General features: G+C 41.3%; 1 protein-coding gene across 18 annotated transcripts in view; it reads right to left on the bottom strand.

Moving 5' to 3' along the window:
* Positions 1 to 24303, bottom strand: part of ANK3 (ankyrin 3) — a 374228-nt gene that overhangs the window by 10948 nt on the left and 338977 nt on the right. For 13 of the 18 annotated variants that reach the window (XM_056352830.1, XM_056352835.1, XM_056352839.1 and 10 more), the window contains 6 exons: positions 21181 to 23757; positions 15344 to 15418; positions 14395 to 14526; positions 13236 to 13379; positions 10218 to 10890; positions 7823 to 8201 (listed from right to left, as the gene is read on the bottom strand). In XM_056352830.1, coding sequence (XP_056208805.1) covers positions 7823 to 8201; positions 10218 to 10890; positions 13236 to 13379; positions 14395 to 14526; positions 15344 to 15418; positions 21181 to 23757 — 3980 coding nt within the window. Of the gene's footprint in view, positions 1 to 7822; positions 8202 to 10217; positions 10891 to 13235; positions 13380 to 14394; positions 14527 to 15343; positions 15419 to 16056; positions 23758 to 24303 lie in introns of all 18 variants that reach the window. The other 5 variants (XM_056352843.1, XM_056352844.1, XM_056352845.1 and 2 more) reach the window with 3 other exon arrangements.

Here is a 24303-nt window from a genome sequence, read left to right as displayed (position 1 = left end):
CGGGAACTACAGCCCAGAGGCTGCACCCGGCTGAATACTCAAATGGAAACGCTTCCCAAATGGAAACACTTCCCATGTATCTTACGTGGGGCACAGGACTTTAATTCTCACCTACAGGATGGCCACATTTTCACTTTCCATAAATAAGTTTCCTCTGAATAATAACATCGTGAAAGCCCCTGGTTCTGGTTTTGACTGACTGCTGCTCTGGCTCCCATGCCACTCCTCCAGTGCAGGCTGAACCAAACTCTCCGCAGTCAGTAATGGAGGGTTGCATGGGCAATATGCATGGAAAAAGACAAATAAATCTTTAATAAAAATTGGCAAGAAACAACAAAAGCACAAGATACAAAATGACATCAGATCTGAATAACCCCTGCTTAGAAATCTATTTTATTTTCCATTACAAAATTCTACCATAAACCTTTTGGCAAGAATCTTGCTAAACAGTTTTTGCCAAAAATTTGTACCCATGAAAGATTTAACAACCTCTAAAAAAGCATGAAAAATTAGACACTGATTTCTGTCATGACTGAATAAAAGGAGCTTTGGATCAGGCTCTGAATGTGCACATTGTGGCAGCACTCTTATTTTTCCCTTGTGTGCTAATTGCTCGCATTCCTGTGCTACCATAAAACCCCATTTCTTTTGCAATGCTGAGTCCCATCAATCCACCATGTGAACAGCAGAGGGGAAAGGAAGCAAAACCAAAAACATCTGCACTACCTTGAGGTTAGAAAACGATCCTGTTACATGCGGAAATGGGCATCGGTCCTTGCTTGTCTGGTTTTATGGGCTCAGCCCTCTGAAGTGCTAAATCCCATGGGAATGTGCTTGAGAGTGCTGAACACTCGACAGGACTCAGCTCTCGGACTGCTGGGAAAATACCTCCAGGGGAGAGAAAAGCCTTTCTCCATATTTGGGCCAGGACAGAGAACTAAGGTAGCAGTTAAACTTAGTGAATAAACTTAGGAAATAACAGTGTTAGCAATAATGCAGAATGGCACTGAAAGGAAAAACAAGCTGGGAAAGATGAACAAAGGTAATGAAGCAATACAGCCCTGAGCGCAGCTGTGGAGGCACACAGGAATGCCTTTTTTTCCACAGGACTCAATTTATCCTCAAGGTTTTGGTGTTACCAGACTTTACCCCTGCAGGCTACATGAGCACCTCTGCTGCTTTGAATGCAACATGCAGGCAGTAATGAGTATATGCTATGGTAAAACAAGGCAGCTCCCGTGCACAGCTGTGCCCAGCAGAGACTCCACAAGCCAGCATGCCCTCGACCCCTCACCGCTGCTGCTGTGGACATGAGCCGCAGGGTGGGCTGACGGCACGGGCACAGCACTGCCATCCGTTTATGAAGCCTGCACCCAGGTTTTTCAGGTGTTCAAACCTTTTTATTCCAGAGAATGCAAACAGAACAAAGATTTCTGGGGCTGGCTCCTAAGTAGCCACGATAAGCACTCCCATGGCCCAGGCGTGACTGCAGAAAAGCACTGGGCCATTTCGTGGTCAGTGTCTGCCAGGCTTGATGCCTGCAGGATGGAAGAACCAGAGCAAAAATGTCGCTGCCTCCTACTCTGCATCACGCTTTAACTATTCAGCTAGCCAGGAGTGTCAGAAAACACAGGAGTAGAAGGAGAGCCCAGTTCCCCTCTCTCTACTGCTCCATGCAAGCAGTGCCAGCCCCGCGCAGTGCAGCCTCAGAGCAGGGGCAGTGGGGCTGTGGGTCGGGCGCAGCACCCGCTCACCGTGCCCTCCGGCGCTGGCAGGCAGAGCCTGCTGCTCCCCACCGCTGCTCAGGCCCTGCGGCAGGAACACAGAATTATTTTTACTCTGCAAGCTGAGCGCGCTGCTCTGTGCCTCTGAGCACTATATCCTGAGGCCTCTTCCCCGAATGAGGAGCTGTTTCTCAGCTTGTGCATGCTCTCATCGTGACTTCAGTTCACCCAAACCGAACCTCTGCTCCCAGGAACGTGCAGAAATTGGAGTCCAGATCCCTATCAATGTTAAAGCTCGAGTCTTCCGTTTCATACCACCATTTCATGACCTTTACATGATCAAAGTATACTTATTGAAATGTTTTTTTTCCACTATCAGACTCTTTCTCTGAAAGGCCTGATGATTGCTGCTTCAAACATTTTTCTTGTTCTGTTTTAAGCTTGTCTTGCGATGAGGAGTGGGGGATAGAGAAGAAGCTATAAATCATCAGAAAATGACAGAAGTATCACATGTATTTTCTAATCAAGAGGCAGGTACAGCTCTATTCTAGTTCAGATCAGACACGTTTCCAACAGAGCAGGTTCAGCCACCTCCGCTCACCGCGCACACCCTCCCGACTGCATCTGCGCTACCTGTGGATTGCAACACTATATAAGGCTGCTTTAATGTTGCTCTGTTAAAAGTTCAACCCCAAATTATAGCACCATGTTTAAAAACAACTTTCTATGCCTTTCTCTAAACACAGTGGATGTTACTTGGGAAGCAAGCAAAGGCTGCATTTTACATACTTTCTCTTTTCTACTCTGACATTTCCTGACTGCAAACCAGTGGACTCGAAAATAATTCAGACGTAAATTGGGTGGGGGACCTCAGCCACAGCCCAACTACGCAGCCTTTAAAACTTTCAGCACACAGATACTTTATGTCTTACCAGAAGGGCTCTCACTGCATTCGAGGGTCTGTAATCGCCCACAGGCTGCCTGCCCCGTTTGGAAACAAACCACATTCCCATTTCTGGCAAGTCATGTCTTATCAGCAGAGAGAATTACTGATTAAGGGTTACACCCCAACCTGCTCAGGGCCTTTCATGGAAGGCAGCAGGTTCCGCCTGTAAAGATGAGGTATTGGACAAAATGTTCACTACTACCGAGCTCATTTTTGCAACTCTTGCCTTGTCATGAATAGAAACATGACTGGTATACTGAAGAAATTCAGGGTGAAGACAGTCAGGAACATCATCCTGCCTTTTCCAGAAGTGTCTGTATCTTGGACAGATCAGCAGCTGTGCAGAGCAGCCTTTCTGCCAGCCCCATCGTACAAAAGGTACAGTGCCTGTATGCACACTCTCCAGCACAAAGCATGCAAATAACAGCAATATAGGCACGTGCAATCAGAGTGTCACGAACCATTCCTAAAGTAACAATCACATCGTAGGCAAACTCAGCTACTGCTGTAATAGCACTATGGTGGCTGGCTCTCTCCTTCATGGCTCAGCTACATGATTTTCTAATCAGAATCTAATAAACCCTTTAAGTTACTGAGGGATTAACATAATGTTTTCCAATGCAGAATTATTTTCTTATGCCATATGCTGCAAGCAAATAATGCCATACTACATGACCACACCAGAAAAAGTATGAGGGCGAACAGTTATTTATATGACTATCCCATTATTATCAGTATATAAAGTCTACAGTGCTGTAAATAAAGGCCATCTGTAAATAGATATACTAAATAAAGCTTACTGAAGGCAATGCAAAGACTCTTATTAACTTTGGTAGGTTCTAAATCAGGATCACCTGCCGTTTTGAGGAGGTTTTCCAGAACACATTAAGCACTTATGACCACAAGTTTCAACCGGAGTGCAAGGCTCACTCTCCTATATCCCATTCACATACATTCCTGCAATTTTTTGACTTGGAATTTATAATTTTTTAAGGAAATAAAAAAAAAAGAAAAAAATCATCACTCATATCTGTCTGCAATTCATTTTGCTCTACATCAGACCAACACACTGCATCTAGCTGTAGTCTTTAAGATGCCATGCAAAACACTGGAAATGAAGAACACACCATGCCATGCAGCACAGTTGTTTTCCAGGAGAGGACAACCAGAAACCTCTGGGTTAAGCAAGGAAAGGCCACCTAGCACTTGGTTATAAATACATACTGGCAATGTAAAGCGCACTACCAGACGGACTCCAGTATGCCAAAACTGACATTCTGACACAGCAGTCCAAGTCCACATCCATGCCAACATCGTCTCAGGAATGCAAGTTACAAAATACCTTCAGAATCAACCGCCGCCGATAAACTCTTGTAATAACTCTCTGCTCTTCATCTGCGCTCGAATCGCTCTCAATCTCACTGTCACTGTCACTAAATTCCTAATAAATGCAGTTTTAGTACATGTGAACAGCACATTTGCAAAACAGAACATGCTGATCAGGACTAGGAGAAGAAAACAGAGGTTATCATGGACAGTGGTTTTCCTTTCTTTACTATGTGCCCAATGACTCACAGTTTTGTGCTTAAAGTATAAGGTGGGAGGAGGCCATTTTGCTCCTTGGCATGCTGTAGCTTGGTAAGTGTACCAGGTATGGAATATCTCAGCAGCTCTTAAGTCTTAGAAAATGGTATATGGAATGCATCTGACCTGTGGTATTTCTAAATCTTATGTAGTTGCTAAAAATTTTGTGTACCAAAAATCCTTGTCGTAACTCCTTGCTTTTTTCTCCTCAAAAATTAATGTTTCAAACAAGTTGCATGGTTTCGCAAGATGGGGGAAGTGAATTCCCTCATAAAGAAGGAAGACATTTAAACAGAAAGGTTCAGTGGTGCCCTTCCACAAAGATTACAAATAAGCATTTTGAAAAACTTCTCCATGTATATGGCTTTCCCGCTCAGTATTTATCTGCTTTCAGGCAGCAAAACTGTAGTGTCAAGTACAATCACTCTACATTTTGTAAGAAGGGAACTGGTAGACTTCAGCTCAGAGTGCGGGGGAACAGCCTGATGCTGGTCTCAGCTCGATGCCGGGAGGTACCAGTGTCTCACGCAGGCATCTACTCCATGCTGGCACCCTCTGACAGCCCCAGAGTTCTCCTCTCCAAAATCCAAGGAGCATCTTAGCTTTGGGGCTGAGCTGCCTTGTACGCACATGCCTGGTGGAGGGCTTCATACCTATGTGTGTGATGGACACAGGGCAGAGGCCCTTCACACATGATGTTTGCCTGAATCAACCCTTTTCTGAATAGAGAAATTTGAAATTTTTCTCTGTAATTACTCAATGACAGCCCCAAGCTGATTTTAAAGTCATAAATAGTGGATAGTGCTGACCGCATTTCTGTTTCTCTTTTTGAGTTTGGCCCAAGACATCCCAAACAAAAAGCATTTCTCAGAAATGATGTGTAAAACAAGAGTAGGCATAGGTGGGTGGAGAAAAAGGACTGTATAGCAAAAAGGGTTAGGGCAGGATGACAGTATTCATCTGCATGTAGAGTCTCCTGCTGTCCTCTGACACTAGCCAAATGTGTATACAAAAAATTACAATTCAGCCCTATCTCGAAGAAGTAACAAGAAGCGGAAGATTCCCAGAGGGCATAAAGGCATTGGAGGAAGAGTTATTTTTAATAAACAGATTCAAGTGGTTTATTTGTGATGGAATTCTGACACTGACAGTCACCTCAGCCACGGGGTGGACATCATTCTCTTTGGCATTATAGAGCAACTGTGCTGTGCTCCTCTCATTTTAAAAGATCACTGGAATCTGATGTTTGTGCATTCGTAGAACATTATATGGCCTACACTTTCACTGCACTGCTTTTGTAAACTTTTAGGCATTTACGTGGACTTGGGATGAGGCCAACGATTTGTTTCATCCCTGTCACCAGGCAGCAACCCAGTATCAATCATCTGAGTTTATCTCTTGTTGCAAACTGTGTGCGAAGGCACTGATGCAAGCCTCACCCTGCAGGTGGAATGCTATTGCTTCTTAGCTTTTTCCCAATGGGTCACAGAACAATAAAAATCTTACTTTGGGAAGTAATTTTATTTCCCCCCGCCCCCCCCCCTCCCCCCCCCCCCCCTTTCTTTCCACAGAAATAAATCTGTTTCTTCGATACTTTTCTCTTTATGGAGCATTTCTGAAGAATTCCTGGCAGAAAGATGGCAGCTGAAATTCTCTTTCTGTTTTCATGACAGCATATGACATGTCTCACCCTGAACTGGACTGTGCTAGTAATTAAAATATTGACTTCAAATTAGATTAGAAGACATTCTCGAAGAAATATCAACAAGACATTAGAAGCAATTCCTGTTGCCATCCTAACAAACACTGGTTTGTTACCCAATTCAGGCTTTGTGAGAGGCCCAGATTTAGAAATGACATTTTTTTCTGGTACCAGTTTACTTAAACATCATGTCTATAAAAAGACTTGTTATTTAGAAGAGAAGTTTATCACTCTTTACCAATAAAGCAAAAGTAGTGCAAAAAGCACACATAAGAAAAGCCTGCACTTATTCCTTCGAATCCAGATGGGAAATCCAAAAGACAAGAGCAGACAAAAGTGGAGGACAACTTATCTTCTCACTCGTGGGAAGCCAGAGGTTGCACACCCTCAGCATGTTACAGTGTGCATCTACGCTTACCCCTGTGTTTAAACAATGTAGCATAATAACATCAGCCCAGGGTCTGCCCCATAGCCTACGGATGCTAAAGGAATTCTTCCATCTGCCTTTAACTGCCTTTGCAGAAGGCTCTTACATTTTTTAAGTATTCCAGTAATTAGTGAATATTAGGAAAGATCTTCACTGCTTCAACTGTGTCACGATCTAATAACAAGATAATAACAATCATATGCTGCATAACTACTGAGACTGAATATGTTACCATCTAATAAAAGAACTCTTAGGTGTATAATCAAAAGAGCAGTTGAAAATGAACTAATTTAAACCTGAATAATTTGTTGCAGCCCACCACAGCCAACATTTTTATTGTGCTACAATAAAATAATAAAAAAAAAGCAATATAATGTAGAAGCAATTCTACTGAAATACCTCGCTTCCAGAAGTTATAATGTCCTCCTGTATTACAGCCAGGAAAAGACAATGTCAGCAGAGACAGGAATGTACAAGAAACTCCGCAGTTGCCCTTTTCAGCATGGTTCCCTGCCAGCCCTGTGGTCTATTCCATGGCAGCCCTCCCACTGCTGGGTTGTGAGGTGCACACAGCTATTGGGCTATAAGCCATTCTTTAAATCAACTTTACTTTTAAGCATCTGGGAAATAAATATAAGCAACTGAGAAAGCTATTAAAAACATCATCATCAGAAAACAACTTATAATGGAGGTTCTGCAGTTAAGGATGCGGAAGCTGGGCAAGGCAGAACCGAAGTGGAGCCTCTCCACAGTCTTTTAAGAAGAACCACTATCTGGAAAAATGCTTTACACATTTGGAAATTTTTTGATCCCTGTTGGCTGGGTGCACTTTGGAGTCAGGGTGAATGAAGCCATGAAACAAGAAACATAAGGGGGAGATTAAATATTACTCAAAAATTACTTTCCTGCAAATTAACAGAGTAAAAAATCGCAGGGGGTGCTGGGGACAAGGAGCAAGATAGAGGCCAAAAAGTCCCTATACCTCTCTCCTCACTTCAATGTCACAAGAAGAGTGGAAACCAGTAGCATCACCTTGGATGTGGAAACAGATGGAGGCAGCTGAGCTGTTTGGCACTGTTGCACAGGTGGCGTGTCAGGGCAGGAAAGGGGCCTGTTCCCAGCGGTGCGGGATAGCAGTCCCAGAAGCTGCTCTGAACTCTTCCAGGGCTCAGGGCCAGTCAGGCAGAGGGTTGTGCAGCCCTGCTTGGCTCCTCTGCCTGCCCAGGCTCCACCTGGTTCTATTCACACTGCAAAATATAAATTTCCACTAACTTCCACATCTCTTAATTTAGCAATAAATAGAAAGGGCATAAAGAAGGCTAAAATAACCCCAACCCTGTCATAAACAACATTACAAGTCTTTCAAAAAATTATGTCAAGTGATATGTCAAGCAATAGGGACTTCCTCACAGAGTTAATTATTACAGGACATAATGTACCTTCTGTTCAGACATTACTGCTCCCTCCTCCTCTTGGATGCTTGTTCTTGGCTTGCCATCCTCAGAAGTGCTCCAGCTCATCTTCTTCACACTGACAGGCACAGATGTTTTGTTGCCTTCTGTTGTTGGCTTGCTAGTCTCTTCCAAAGATTTCTGATATGCTGTTGATGATAACATTTGCTCATCAGTACCAGCTGAAATGTGGGGCTTTGTTTTCAGGGCTTCTTTGTCACTCTGTTTTCCCACATCATTTAAAGATTCCTGGATGTAGGATTTAGTTTTTGTCTCTGATGTGGATTCGGATAGGCTTCCATTTGTTTCTGGCTTCCCTGCTTCTCCTTTGACATATGAGGTAACAGAATCCCTACATTGGTCCGAACTACAAGGAGAAGAAAAAAAAAGAAAGAAGAATAGACAGCCATTCAGTGCTTAAATCACACTCAGAAGGGCTAAGTACTGAGCCTCTTACCCAGCCTTCATTCTTAGCATGTGTTCCAGACAGGAAAAAAGTAAAATTTTAAATTCAGTTTGCAAACATAAATCTATTTAATAGCCTTGTGTTCTGCATCATGGTAACTTTTCAGAAGCAACGAGAGTATGGCCAACAACGGAAACAAGGCCAAATGTTAATCCCCTTCCACTTGGGGGGCAGGGAAAGAAAAAGAGAAAGAAAACCACAGAAAACCTACCATTTCCCTTGTATAATCATGAGATAAAGCCCCCAAGGCACTAATTCACTAACCTGCTCTCTAATCAAGGAGGTGATGAAAGTATCTGTTACCATGCAATTACCAGTAATGACCGAACAGATTGTAGTTTTTCCCCCAATATCTGTACTCCAGATAAGTCGTGCCGTTTTAAAAATATTGGTATCCGAAAATAAATCCTTAGTGCAAAGTTTCAATAATACCACAGCCAAAGGCAAGGAAGGTTACTACAAGAGAGAAAGCTGACTAAAGTTTTGCCTCAGTTTACGTACGGACAGGTTTAACCTGCACTTCTGATGCACGGTTTTCTTCTCTCGCATTTTTGCTTGCTTTCAGGGATACACTGCAACTGTAAATGTGAAAATACTATAGCTATTTGCTGGCAAAACTCTTATAAAAGATAGTAAATTGAATTAACGTAGTTAGAAACAGATATGTTATCTACTCAAGGAAGTAGATCTATTTCTAGAAGTGATCTATTTTACTAATTTACCACAATATAAAATGCAGGATAACAGTGCTTGCTTAACAACAGAAGTCACATCAGTAGTAGATCAAGTGCTTCACAGTCCTGAAAGACAATCAGTTTGCTGAAATCAATGGCCAAATTCCCACTGGATTCAACGAGAGAGTTATCTAATGCTACCTGGAACCACAAAGCACCCTGAGTCAAAGTTGCAAGGGTTGTAAACTGCTGACAGACAAATAATCACTCTGCAGATAGTCATCCTCTGCTGATTTACAGTTCACGCAGACCTGGCGCCTTCAACTAGTAATCATGGGAGCCACATTCAAAACAAAGGCAGGCAGGAGGTCTTCACCCAGTGGGTACCAGTAAGGCTGAACATGGCAACATATGTGGTGAATGTTGAAAGCTTAAGTAGATCCAAGGGGAGATGGAGACTGGAAAAGCTTATGCAACAGAAATGCATTGAGGATAAATACGTAGAAAGCATCCATCTCAGGAGGTTGTTATGCTGAAAGCAAGTGGTATTTGGGAGAGTACCGGAGGAAATCGGCATATATGTCCACTCTCCTCCTTCCCTGAGCATCCTCTGCGGTCACTGCTGGGACACAACATATGGGACTAAACGGATTTGGTATCACCTTCTTACCTTCTTATGCCTTGTAAGTAATCTCTTTTAAAATCTAGTAAATCAGCATGATATAACATGCTCAAAGTAAGTGTTATAAAAAGAGTGACAATTTAAAAATTTGCTTATGGAAAAAGTAAGAACTATCTTAGAGAAGGCAGAGAGATGCAATGAAAAGGATGACTGCTAAAAAGGTACTTGAGAAATAAGAGTAATGTAATATCCTCATTTCAGGTAATGTACGTTTCATAGTTTTCAATTCCAGTTACATATACGCATCACTTTGATTAAAAACAGAAACACAAGAGATAAAGAACACAAAAATATTATGCACCAGACATAATGTAAACTACTTCTGAAATACCTATATTAAGAATGAAACACGATAAATATACACTTCTAAAGACAAGTATGCCTGAGGCCAAATCAACTATTACTTTTTCTTTTAAATATATTTGTGTGCGTGTGTGTGTACAAACACATGTTCTTACAGAACAGCAGAACAGCAGCCTCAGCACTGCTCTTGGAGGTAAAAGCAGAGTGAAGAGGCTTGCTTACACGCACACGCAGACACCGTTATACAAAGGTGCTCACCTATCATCCAAGCGATCTAGCAGGCTACCACCTATTCTCCGTCCCGACGTCGGTGGCTCGGTGACACTAGACGAGTCAGGCTGCCAACCTGTAATTGAAGACATTTCCTGTTCTGCTTGTTGAACACCTTTAAGAATTGACCATACTCTTTCCTCCGTCATCTCCTCAGACTCAGCTCCTTCTTCCAGATGAATGTCCTCAAACAGAGATTTAAGCTTTTCTTCCGTCATCTCCTCATCAGTACCAGACTTTTCTCTCTCAGGCTGTTCAGTCCTTACTCCTGTTTTACTAGTCTCTTCACTCTGCCTTTGTTTAGCATCTTTTGATATCCCGCCATAACTACCAAGATACCGTGGAAAATCCTTAAGGTCCGCTTCCTCCAACTGGCTCTCGCCTATGGAAATATCTTTAGGTGTTCCTTCTCTAGGCACTGAGAAATCAAGCTTGCTGTCGTCCAGTGAAGTGTCTTCTTCAGTCACCACTGGCGGTGCTGCTGCTGTACCATCTACGTGTCCCTGGGAGGTCACTAACACGTCACTCAGTCTACTGGGAGTTCTAAGGGGTGACTCTAGGCTAGAGGTGTCGCTAAAGAAATCGTCCTGGTGGAAAGGGGTGGGAGGCACAAAACGCAACCCAGTGGGAGTTTCCAGTTCCACTTGAATGTTGGGATAACCTAAGGAAGACAGCACATTTGGACTGACTGGGATGAAGCATGGAGCGACAAATAAGCAAATGTCAAATGATTCATGAGTTACATAAAGTATGAAACATATGAGGAGGTGCAGGTGTACAAGAACAAATGCAGTTCTGATGGATTTCTTTACTTTGTCCTAAATAGATGGAATGAAAAATGAGTACTGCCAGCAAATAGGACAATGAAGCCAGTACTTTGGACTATTTTGTAAAAATTTCAGCAATTGTTTTTGCAGCCATTTTAACATTTTTAAACTATAGCAGACTGTCTTATGAGCATGCAATAAACCAAATGTGGACAAGGGTGGTTGTCCCTTTATATCCAGTACAATCTCTTGCAGTCATATTGTGTATATCTTTCTTTCCCAGTTTTTATTTATTTAGATTTGGAAGCTTAATAAATAAATTTTAAAGACAGAAGTAGATCATAACATAGGACAGCCACTTTTTTGTCAGTAGGCATTATTTCTAAAACAGGACCACATTTTTAAATATAGTTTTATATGAAAATACACAATACCAGAAATGCAATGTTACTAATATATATGTCTCCAATTTAATCATAGAGCACAAGAATGGAATATTTAAAAAGTGAGGAACAGAAATGGATCCTAATGAGGATACTAAAAATAGTAAATCTAAATACACAGCAGGATAAAAAACTAAAAAAGGAAGTGAATAAAGGAGTAAAATTACACAAACACAACAAGGGAGAGCTATATGAATATTTCAGGTACAGTAAAGTTATACAGGTGAGAGGACTGTGGTGAGTAAGGAGATCTTGGTGATCTTGGAGAGTGAGGTGATCTTGGTGACATGGGTACAATCAGATACACTGATCAAATAGAGAGAGAAAAGAAAAGAAAAATTGATGAAAACACAGTAAAAACCATACAAAAGGATTAAACTGAACAGACATATGAAAACGATAAAAAAATCTGAAGTTTGCATTCCAGCAAATAATAGGTTGGGTAGCCTACGAAAGGGAGGAAATGCATGCTGTGGGGTTAACTTGACGTTGTGCTGCCTGCAAAGGGAGGTGCATTAACAGGGTTTGATTTTTTTTTGTTTGTTTGTTTCCTGAACCAGCTGAGAGAAAGGCAAAGGTGGTCTGGTCTTGGTGAGGAAAGAAAGCTTGAGGAAGGTTCAGAGAAGAGGAGAGACAGAAAGCAACTGCAGAGAAGCGTATTTTTTTCATAGAAACATTGATGCTACTATTAAAAGGCACAAGCAACATTTCAAGAGCAATTTTCTTAAAATGTCAACAGAAAGTTATTTCTGTAATGCAATGATTCAATGACCGGCAATGCTGCTCAATAATGGAGGTACACTGAGCTTATATGCTCTAAATAAAAAAAAAAAAAATCCTACCAAAATACAGAGAAAGCCCAATAAATACTTAAACAAATTACAAAACCCAAAGGAAATGCTACTTACAAAAGAAAAGTCTTATTTAAGGAGCTATACTACATGTGATACAAATCAAAGCAGAAGCAACCCAGGGCCTGTTAACTAATATTTAAAAGAAGAAAAAACAGTATCTAGCATCTCCAACATGCTGATCAATAAGTATACCTATGGCAATTCTATTTTACAAACAGAACTTCATTTATCCTTTTAATCTCTCTCAAAATTAACTTGCACAATTCTGTTCTGAGTTGGTAGAGCCTTCATGTGGAAATAATTACATAATTTTACCCATTAATAGACTGGAAAAGATACTCTCTCATGCACTAATAAACCGTTTTCCTATTTTTCCACTGCCACTGTAGAAATGGTCCAAGTGAAAATTACAAAGTAATGGATGTCCACCTGTCTCAAAGAGGCTTGGTAATAAACTGCACATTAATTTACTCTGTGCACTTACTAAGCACTTTTCTTTTTCCCCTCGTTCTTCCTTCTTTTTTTTTCTTCAGAGAATTCTTAAGAATTCTTGCTCTTACTTACTTAGACAGAAAGTCAAAGAATATACATATATTTCCAGGTAACTTGAAAAGTATGTAATACCAAGTACATTAAAAATATACATGGGCAAGCCTCAAAGATGAGCTATTGCTGGAGAAAAACATTAAAGTACTGTCAACGGAGGCTGGTGGGAACAAGCTTACTCAGGCATATGTTTGCGGGATCCTGCTTATTCTTTGAGATACTAATGTGAAACCTGTGTATCATACCATGAGCATGCTTTAGCAGAGGAAAACCCCTTACCATTAAACTCGATTATTTTTGTAGCACTTACTGTCTTTCTTGAAAGACTACTTTATACAACATCATTGTATTATTGGACATGTCACTGAACTAAATATGACCATGGAATTCAATTACCATCAATGGGATCATGAAAAACGTTATTTTCATCTGCAAAACTTCTGGTGCCTGAAATATTTCCGTAATCAAATATTGGTCCTTCCAACAGTGTCACGATATCTATTCGATTAATTTTTGTCAATACAGAAGTTAAGGCATCAGCTGAAAAACAAACAGAACATGTCAGAAAAAAGTTCAGTGTTGCACAATTGTGTAATCGTTTTTCTCAGTTACATTCACATTGCATTAACCATGGATTGCTGGCATGTGTTTCTGTCCCACTGCCTTTGGTGCTAGCAAACCCCATCATTTGTCCAAGTGGTCGTTCTGCTGCCTACTTACTCAAGATATAAATCTATTAAGAGCCTTCCCTCCCCCCCAAGCATTATTATATTACAACACAAAAGGCACAAAGAGTAAGGTCAGAGAGTTCTTTAAGAACATATTTACTTACTACTGAAACAAAATATCCTTTACTGGAGCGTAAAAAGAGTGTAAAGCTACTTTCACCATTCTGTTTCGAGGAACAACAGAATAGGTAGCCATGTAGGTATTAATGCAATACATCCTGAAATCTCATTTACAGTAATCTTGTTGCAAGAACAGAGTAATACTGGAAATTACTTTAACAGTGGAAGAGATCAAAGCAGACTCAAATACTGTGTAGGAGTGTGTAGATTAGAGAACGGTAACAAACACCACTGACCTACACAAAAACTAAAACCTCTCTTTCAATTTGAGCAATTCAAGTGAAATGCACAGCTAAAACCAACAGGATCAGCGCAGAATCAGTGTCTCCATCACTTCTCGCAGAAGGAGGCTTAGCCTTTTCTTAAGACCTGCAGTACGGTGAAGCTACCTAACTTAACTTTTCCGTGTTCCATGTTCCTTGCTATTAGAAAGTTTTCCTCAATATTTTCTTTGCTGGAACTTAAGTTCATTACTTATCCCACCAGTTACGGACATGGAGAACAGATTATTTCCTTCTGCATGTATACTGAATAAATATGACATGTTTCTGACTTCTGGTAAAAATATAACTGAAACGTCTTTTTTTTCCTTCCCATCAGTGGTTTGCAAAAGACATAATGTTTTCTTCAATTTAACTTACTTAGATGAGGCAACAGATGAAATGGGCTATAACTTATAAACAACAACAGTAACTACTTGAACTTACTTGTAGCATTTTTCCCATCTCTGGTAACCCATTTCTTTAATAACATGAAGCTTTGAGCAATAAGAGAATTTGGGTTTTCTACTCGGATTTGATTTATTTCATCCACAGAAAAATTCAGTTCTCTTGCCAGTTCTATAAAGACAAAAAAAAAAAAAAAAAAAGGCAAGCAAGAAAAGAAACTAACAACAAAAGCACCAAACAAAGCACAAATCCCTCAATCACCCTGTCAGGCTTAAAAATATTACCTTTCTTAGATCACACAGATGTCAACAAAACTACCTGACACAAACTTTGCGGATAACGATGAACATGGCATTATATACTCACACTTCAATTTCCTAAGACAGACATAATTTTGAAATTCAGTCATCTCTGTGAGCTATTATTGTATTTATACTCAGCAAGCCACTTAAACACGGTGAAAAAAACCTCTGTGGAGACTGCCTCATCGCTGCTATTTTATCCATCCTGGGTTTTCTGGTGATGCTTACTCTTTGTGAGCTTGCTGTGCAGCTCAGCACTAGTGCTGTCGTCACCTGCGCCCAGGAAGAGCTGGCTGCTGCAGCTGTAAGGCTGTGAAGGGCCAGCTCTGCCCACCAGTATACCAACCTGCTGGGGCACTGCTGGGCTCCCTGGAACCGCCAGGGCTTTGGGGAACGGCTCCCCAGACACAGAGGCAGCCCTGAGCCTGACTCCTCGGGTAAGCATCTTGAGAGGAAAGCCATTTTAGCTGTTTTCCCTATGAGTTTCTGTTTGATTTACGGCAAGACCCGTGGGGTAATTTCCTATTAGGCACCTTTGCCCAGTAATGTGTTGCAGGTTTTGGGAGGTTGCGCCCACTGTGAGTCTGGGAGAGCCTGACGCAGCCTTTCTGCAGATTTCGGTAAAAGACTACTTCTGCAAATGTTCTAGCGAAGACTAATTTCAATATTAAAGCAGAAAAGCTTACCTGTCCAGCTAAGTCCTAGGTGATCAGCTACAATTGCCATCCTTATATCTGTCCGTTCACATGGACTCTGTGGACCTGTGATTTACAATTTGTCGATTAAAAAGGTTTTGCACAGAAAACCACAATACTGGACAATAGCTTATTATAAATAATAGCTTTAATTTGACTAAGTTGCCAGTGCTTATATTTTTTACTAGAATGGTTGTGTGTCCTAATAACCTACAAAGCAACTTTTTTTCATAGCTTTTAGATTTTCACCTGTGTAAAGCCAAATGTCAAACTACATGATGTCGTGTAATGAAACCAAACATGCTGACAATATAGCTGTTAGACTGTACACAAGTTGTTCGATTACTGGTGGAAACCACCAAGACCAGATTATCATCTATTTTCTCTAATTTGACAGAACAGATTTGCTGTCACAAAAGAAATCTTTCAATTTCTGAATTACATCAATTTTTGAGTTACATGAATGTCTTTGGCATGCTTCACTAGCTTTCTACAGTACAGGCTTTGTTTGAAGGAAGAAAGAAGAGTATAAGACAGCACATACAGATGACAATGACAGAATGAAAACTACAGTTAAGTCACTCCACAGGCAATCACAACAGTTCATGCACTAGGATCAACAAGTTGAAAGTTTTACAAACTAGGCTTGATCTCCACGAGGTGAGCCATGAGAGCTCCAGAAACCTGACTGCCTTCATTCTCACCAGTCCTCTTACTCCTCCTCCTCTCACTGTCGGCCTTTTCAATCTTTGATTTTATAGATGCTGCCTCTGTTCTCATGTCTCTAGCAGACTTCGATGTAATGGAAGGCTGGTAAACTTGAGTAGCTTCTGATAAGGATGTGTTCCTTGATGTACTGTCTTCTTCATCATCAGAGACCTCTGACTGCATCTTTTTCTCTTCATCAGATAGACGATCCACAAGCTTTAATGTCTCACCACTAATTCCCTTAAAATATTCAATAGAATGTTTACATACCTCCCTAAGCTGATTTTTCCTTACTTTAACTGTTGTCATGGTGACGGAGGTAGATCTTACCTTTACTGGTAATTTAGAAGGAAGCGGTTTTGGTTTTTCTTTCTCTACCTGCTCTTGTTTTGGCAGGGCTGGAGTTCTTCTAGCTAGGTTACTCCTATGTGTATTTTTTACAGGAATCCTAGACCTTGCTTCTAGACAGGGAGAAGAATTATTTTGTTTTGCTTTGTCAGGCTTACTAGCCCCTCTCACTTTACTCCCTGTATTGCTTTGGAGATTATTTTGTGAAAAGACTTCTTTCACTGAGCTGGCCTTTACAGGAAGCTTTGATTTTCCTCTAGCCCCTACTAATTCTGTTGACTTTTGCTGCTCTCCATGTGGTTTTTGCTTATCTCTTACTCTGTGTCCTTGTGTTGTCCCTGTACCTTTTCCTGAAGTGCTTTTCGCTTGATTAGCTTTCTGGAGGGAACATTTTGGTTCCAAATGTTCTTTTAGCACTACATTACAGGTAATATCATCTGTAGGGACAGCAGATGAATCCAAATTGTTGTTGTTATTAAAATTATCTTTTGGAAAATCAGTGTTTTCTGTTTGCCTACAGCTTGTCTGGCTAGAAGCTGAACTCGCAATCACTGCTACAGTTTCATTTTCTAATCCCTGACCACTTGGCATCACAGCTTCTATCTTATCTGTCACTTCGCCAGGGCCATCTTTCTTCAGAGTCATGGTGGAAGCAGAAATTCCCATTTTAATTGGTGTGCGCAATTTGGGATCAACTTTAGAAGCATTTACCGCTGCCGATGATTTTTCCAGTGAGTTACTACCAAGTGTTTGTTCCATGCAATCTCCACTGGCCTGGATGATGGGCTTATGTTCAACTGCTGTTGTTTCTACTGGTCTCTCTAGGTTTGTTTCTACAGTGTTGTCCCCTGCCTGTGGCTGTGTGATGGCAGTGACTGTACTTTTATCCCCTTCCCCCTTGTCCCCTGACTTCCCTTCAGAAGTATGCTCACCAATCTGAAAAAATTGGAGTCTTTCTTCAACAAAATCCCTCTTGCTCATGTCAATTGCACCACTGCGAGTCATCTCAAACATCTTCCCTTCATGAAATGGGAAGGGGTTGGGCTCGCTAGTTGGCGTACTTTCATCTGTTGGAGTTCTGGCTGGAGTTGTATCAGGTGTTGTTGCTTGAGATCTGTCTTCCACTGCCAGACCAAATGGCTTAGCCTCATCATCCCTTGATTTAGTCTCAAACACTTCATCGTCACCTCGATTATTGGACCACGGATCAAAGTCAAGACTCTTGGTGGCCACCGTTTTGAAAGGTGTTGCAAATTCTTCGTCTACTTTGTAACTGAAATACGTATCAGGAAATACAGTCCTGTCAGGGTGTCTTCCTTCCAAAGTGAAAAACTGTGCCCCTGACTTCTGTTCGCTCTTATCTCCGGCTTTTTCTGAAGCTGGACCCTTCGAAGGTGCCTTGTCTTCTTCAGGGCCTACCTTGCCTTCCTCCTCAATGACTTCAAGCTTACTCTGGCTAAAGCAGCGATCAGTCTGCTTTAGAATGCCTTCTGTAGTCCATACATCCTTTTTGGTTTCAACTGCCGGACCTGCAAGTTTAGAATCACTCTCAGTTAAACCATCATCTTCATCTTGCAAATCATAACCGTCAAGAGAGTCAATCTCTGTTGCATCGGTATCATGGGAGAATTCTGCAGTGGTTGCTATGGAACACTCTGTGACAGACTGGTCATTGTTACTCCCATTTTGCACTACATCATTCTGGGGTGATTCAAGCCCAACATCAAACTCATTAGGTTTCCCAGAAGTGGGATGTCCTAACTCTTTCTGTTTCTCAATCTTTTCAGGGCCTCTGGGTTTTGAGGTTTCTTTATGGTCATCTTCCAGTTCTTTCAGTTTGAATGTATACTTTTTAAGTGGGACAGGTTGATAGAGAGATTCATCATCACTGGAGTCACTGACATCTGCTCCTGGTGGCACAGGAGATGGTGGCTGTACTCTTATTACGGGTTCAGCCAGCTGGCATTTGTCATGTTCATCTTGCAAGTTCACTTCTGTCATCTCCATTTCACTTTCAGTGGAATAACGAGGCTTCTTTTCTGACTCGCCTTGATCTGCATCCAGTGGAGGAGGAGGAGGGAATTCAATGTAGGCAACTCTGTTACCTTTGGGTCTTTTGTTAGAGTCCTTATTTATATGGTTAGGTAACGCTTTGTCAGTATGTGGTTCCTCAATCTCTGCCTGTTTTACAGATGTTGACTTAGCCTCTGCTTCCTCCTCTGATTCCTCAGATACCTCAGGTATAGGACTGGGTTTGCCTGGGATATAAGCTATTAGTGAGTCGGGTGTTTTAGATGTAAACTCGTAACTCACTTCCTCCGAACTCGGTGTTTCTGGTGTTAAAGGGCTTTTACCAGAGCTATCTATAAAGGACACTTGCTCTAGTGTGTCATCTTCTGGACTACCTTGTGGAGAAGGAGGTTGCTTTTGCTGTCTAGCTGTGTAAAATGTCCCCCTTGTCTCTTGTACTGTCTTACTCTCCTGACTGACAATTTTTTTAATATTTCCTTGTTGCACCTCTTTCTCATATTGCTTTCCTACTTGAACAAAACTGACATAAACAGGCAAGGTCTTAATTTCTTTTACTCCCTCAGTGCTTGCTAGTGGTGCAACTTTATCCAAGTAATCGCTGGCACCGGGGTCAACTAACTCACTTGAAGGAAATTCCTTTCCCGGACTACATTCTAAAGAATCTGGCGATTTGCTAGGGGATAGCTCCATTTCCTCAATGGGAGGAGTTAGACCTATTGAGCTCTGCTGCTTGGTAACTTTTCTGATTTCTGAACACTTTATTTTTTCGTCTTCCATATAATCAATCTGCCTCTCAACTTTCTCCTTAATCACAGCTGATTGGGATACTTTAGCTGAAAGTTCATAGACACCATCAAGCATGGTTCTCTTCTCCTCAACAATTCTGACTGGAATATGGGACACAGCAATTTCTTCTTTTCTTTTGGATATTTTATCAGCCACTTCACCATTACGTTCTCCCTCCCTGACAACAAATTCTCTGTATAAAACCCTTTTTGAGGGAGATTTGACAGTCAGTTCCTTCACTTCTTCTGAATGAATTCCATTTGCTGCCAGTTTGTGCTCTGTCACAGTGGCAAATTCACTTTTTTTGTCAGTTTTAGTTTCAGCATGATCCACATGGTTTTCTTTTACTGTATCTGGAACCAGCACATGTGACAGTTTTTCTTTTTGTGTTTGATGATTAGAAGTTCCAGGACTTTCCCACGTCCTATAGATCTTTTTGTCCCAGTGTCCCTTCGCCGTTGAGTCTGAGCCGTACACCAGGTCTTTCGCCTGTGGTTCTGAAAAGTATTCTGGCACCACACCTTTACTCATGTCAGGTCGTTTTTGTGCATCTGAAGCACGGAAGTCTTCGATAGCTTTTGCTTTACCTGGAACAAAATCTTCCTGTATTTTCACCTCTTTCTGTAAGGCTGTGCTCCCATCAATGACCTCTACTTGCTTTGCGTGTTTCTCTCTGGAATAAAACTGATACACTGGTAACTTACTTTCTTGCGATTTCTTTACTGGAATTTTGGACTGACCATCCAGCTTTTTTTCTTCTTGAGTCACGTCCTTACTCCTTGGACTTATACTTTGTTCAAATTTAAGCCTAATGGAACTGAGCTTTGATTGCTTCAGCTGAAATCCAGTCTGTGAAACCTCAGGTACTCCAGTCTGCTGAGCACTTCCTTTGTGTTCCATAGTTTGTTTAGAGTCCTCTGCAGGTTGCACAAATATCCTTTTTTCAGGACTGCTGGGCAAACTGGATGCCTTTCTTTCATCCACCTTGGGAAAACATTTCCCATCATGTGCATACTGCTTCACCTTACTCCATTCGTCACCGGACGACGGTAATTCAGAGAGCAGAACCTTCTCAGGGCTGCTGCTGGCAGAGCTCTGGCTAGAATGTATTTCTTTGCCATTTTTTTTATGCTGCTTTTTCTCTGGAGACTGTAGCTCATCGTTCAACTTCTCTGTTTTATCCCGAAAAAACTGTGATACTTCAGTCAGTTTTTCTTCTGCCTCTTTAACAGTCCTGTCCACCCTGTCTTCATACATCAACTTTTCTCTACCTCTGTCTAATCTGTCCTCAGTAAAGCGCATCCACATCGCATGTTTTGGACTACTAACATCTCCAGTGTAGTGTAACACTGTCACTTTATCATAATGATCATCTTTAGACATTTTACCTACACCATTTTCAGATACATCTTTATAGATTTTGGAGAGAATCTCTTTTTTGGGGGCAGTAGCTACTTTTTCTCTGCATCGTTTATCAGACCCCTGTAACTCTGCACTAAGGGGTAGAGCATGGTCAGTAACTGACTCCTCAGTATCAGAATGAGACACATCTAGCTTTTCTGAAAGAAGCATTTTCTCAGCAAACCTGTAAGACTCCCCTCTTAGTTCTGACAACTCATCATCATGGTATTCTATTGAGTGCTGACTCAAAAGCTTCAGTGTTTTGTAAGAGTCATCAGACATGAGTTGAGCAGAACTAGGGCGACTGTCTTCTTCCTGGGACACAGGAGTGTTAACTCTAGAGGATTCCAGATAAGAAGGAAGTGACTCTTCGGCCGTGAGCTCCTCTTCTTCTTGCTGACCTTGTTCATCTGAACAAGGAAAAGCATCATGTTTTTCCAACTCTTTTAAGTTAATATCTCCCCGAGGTAAGTCTTTCTGATATACATACATTTCTTTTTCTGGATGCTTTTTTGTTTCTCTAATAATGACTTCAGTAGGTTCAGCCTGATTACCTTGTTCAATATGGACCTCTATTATTCGCTCCAGTTTGGGTTTCATTTTGCTGTCCTTCTCTGCATGTTGTGGTGAAGTTTCAGCAGACTTGCTAACATCGGAAGTTACTGATGATTTATGTTCAAACAGACCTGCCAGTTCTTTGGAAGGATCACGTCCAGACTGAAAGGCTTTCATTATGTCATGAACAGACATTGTTTCCTCAATCCTTTCAGACGTGCTTTCAGTGCATGGAGGTTTATGATAAACCATCCTAGTTGTTGTAGTGATATGCGTTTCTTCTTTTACTCGGACACCTTTACTAAGGACACACTTATGGTCGTCTTCTTCGCTGCTGCTGGCCTTCATTTGAAAAGCTTTAACCTTCTCTTTAATAGATCCAGCAGGTTTTTGCTCCAGCTCCATAAATGTAGGGCTAGGCTTTGAGGCTGGTAGCTCCTCTGCTTTCTGCTCGGGAATTTCTTCAGACGATGGTTCGTAGCTGCGGATAACATGAACTACTTCAGTTCTCGTTTCTGTAATGACGGGAGGGATGGGTACGTCATGGAAAAGTGGTTTTGGCCCTGTGCTTTCAGCACTTTGTGGGGCAGAAGGTGTCTTTTCACTCCTCGTTTCAAAGCCACTGTCAGATAAGGGACTTTTATCTTGATCATGTTGAGAAAAGTCATCTGGAGACTCTAAAATAGTATCTGTTCCAAAAAAGGAATCTGCAATTTTACATAGCTCCTTTTCTGATGTTGAAGGCCTCATGGAGGCTGGAGGCATTTTAAGTTTATGTTCCTGCAAAGCAATAGCTGGTTTTAAAATGCGTTTTTGTCTCTCTTCACCTTCTTTTTTCCCCTCTTCAAACTTGTACTTTATGTTTGTTAATGAACTGCTACCAATATCATTTGCTAAGTAATCAATAACTTTTGACAAGCTATAATCCTTTTCCGACATGGTTTTAGTTTTAATTTGGACCTTCTCTGGAACAGACATAGGAGGGCTTGTCAAAGCTTGCTGTCTCGCTTCATCAATCTCCTCTGTACTGAACTCTACCCAGTCATCCTCGGACAGGTGTCCTTGATCACTTTTGGATACTTTAGCCGACCCTTTACTCTCTAAACACACATCTTTTTTCAGAATCTCACTAACTTTTACTAAGTCCTCTTTTACTTTCTCAACAATTTTAAAGGGCTCTTCATCATCAATTCTACCCTCTTTTGGTATCTCGGGTTGGAACGGTTTGTCCTCTGTGACATCTGTCTGCAATATTGCAGTCATTCTGATTAGATCCTCTTTCATTTCAGCAACATCTTTCAGTATCTCCTGACTGGAGGATAAAGAAGAGGGTGTGGACAATTTGAGAGCAGAGGGTGCTAAAAACAAGGATGATTTTATTGGAGATGAAGTTCGATTAAAGGGAGGCTGTGTGCGTGCCTCTGTAGTCAATGTTTTAATAGGTGACAGTAACGCAGCAGCTGATTTTGTAAGTGGAGACGACTCTGGGAGCTTCTTTAATGCTGGTTCAGACAAAACATTGACTACAGAATATACTGGCACTGTTATTGTTGATGAAGTTACTGATGAGGTAGTTGCAGATATTGACCCAAGGGCTGTGTACAAAGCACCTGCAGGAGGAGTTCTCATTGACTGGAAAGCTGATGGTGCTGAAGACACAAATGACCTGAGTGGAGAAAATGACATTGTTGTAGCTGTTGAAAACACTCTCTCAGCCGTGTCAGCAACTGCGTTAGCAGCACAACTTGCAGAATGTGCAGCTGCAGCAATCTTGTCTTGAAAAACGGCTGCAGCTTTGGATCCATTTATTAAGTTGGCAGAAGATGGGTATTTCAGAGGTGACACAGATCCATTAAGCAATGGTACATCTGTGTGCCCAGCTACATGTTTTGCTGGCGACGAGAGAGACGAGGCCATCATGACTTTAGAGGATGAAACAGCATCAACTGCTGACATAGCAGGTGACACCACTGACTTTAGAGGGGACGATAAAAGTGAAGATGCTGATGTGATGACCGACTTAAGTGGCAAACTTGAAGAGTACATGTTAATGTTGGATTTGGGGGATGCTGGAGGCGTCATGGTTATGGATGATCTCTCCAAGAGAGACCCTGCTGTAGTCACTGGAGATGTCCGAGAGGGGAATGTGGTAGTGGATGCCAGCCCTTTCAGACTAGCAGCTTCTGTGACTGCTGGAGCTCTGACGAAAGAGCCTGAAGTAACCTGTATATTGTAGGGAGGCTGCGAAACCACAGTTTTTATTGGTGAAGAGATTGTCCGAAATGATCTAATCGGAGATGCTACATCACTAACAGATTTAACTGAAGATGTGGTAGAAGCTCCTAATGTGGATTTGATTGGAGAAGCAGAAGAAACAGACCATATTGATTTTAATGGGGAAGCTGTAGGAGTGTTAGAGGAAGAGCTTGATAAGGAAGTGAAGCCTGATTTGGTTTGCCCAGGCACTGTAATTGGAGCTGTTGTCCACGACTGGTATGGCCGTGTTGGAAAGAATGGCTTGTATGAGTAAGTAGCAGGTAGGGATCTTGTTGCTCCTGCACTCCGTTCAACTGTTTCTTAAATTGTTAAATTAAAATCAAACATAAAAATCAACAAAAATGATTGAAAAACAGAGAGACCAGAGAAGAAAATAGGTCAGTAAACGTTGTAATATTACAAAAAGCAAGTACAATTGTTTGCGTGAGTTAGGATGAAGGAGGCAAAAGAAGATTTAAAAAAGGAAAGAAAAAAATAGGAATGAGCCATATACCGATGATTGGTCCAAACCAAAAAGCAACATGAAATTAAAGACAGAAAGCACATAGCAACCAAATCTGCAAAGAATGAAGAACAAAAAACACAAAGAAGGAATCCATAAGGTAAAAATAAAGCCACATCAAAATTACTTCTCTTACTTCCTATTGACTTTCTGATGTGCTATTTCTGAAATTTTCATATCAGTTCTATTTTGCCTGTTTAGGTACGTCTGCTTTGCGCAACTATTAGAATTATCCTTTTAATAATTTCAGTTGTTGTTGTTCTGTTCAGATATTGAACCTATACAAAATATAAACTTGCATAAAAGGACATTAGATAGCTAATTTTTTTTTAAACCGCTCAGA

This window comes from Falco biarmicus, chromosome 9 (assembly GCF_023638135.1).
Source record: "Falco biarmicus isolate bFalBia1 chromosome 9, bFalBia1.pri, whole genome shotgun sequence".
Lineage (NCBI taxonomy): Eukaryota > Metazoa > Chordata > Aves > Falconiformes > Falconidae > Falco > Falco biarmicus.
Note: the sequence above shows the minus strand (reverse complement) of the source record. Positions and strands in the feature narration are given on the sequence as shown.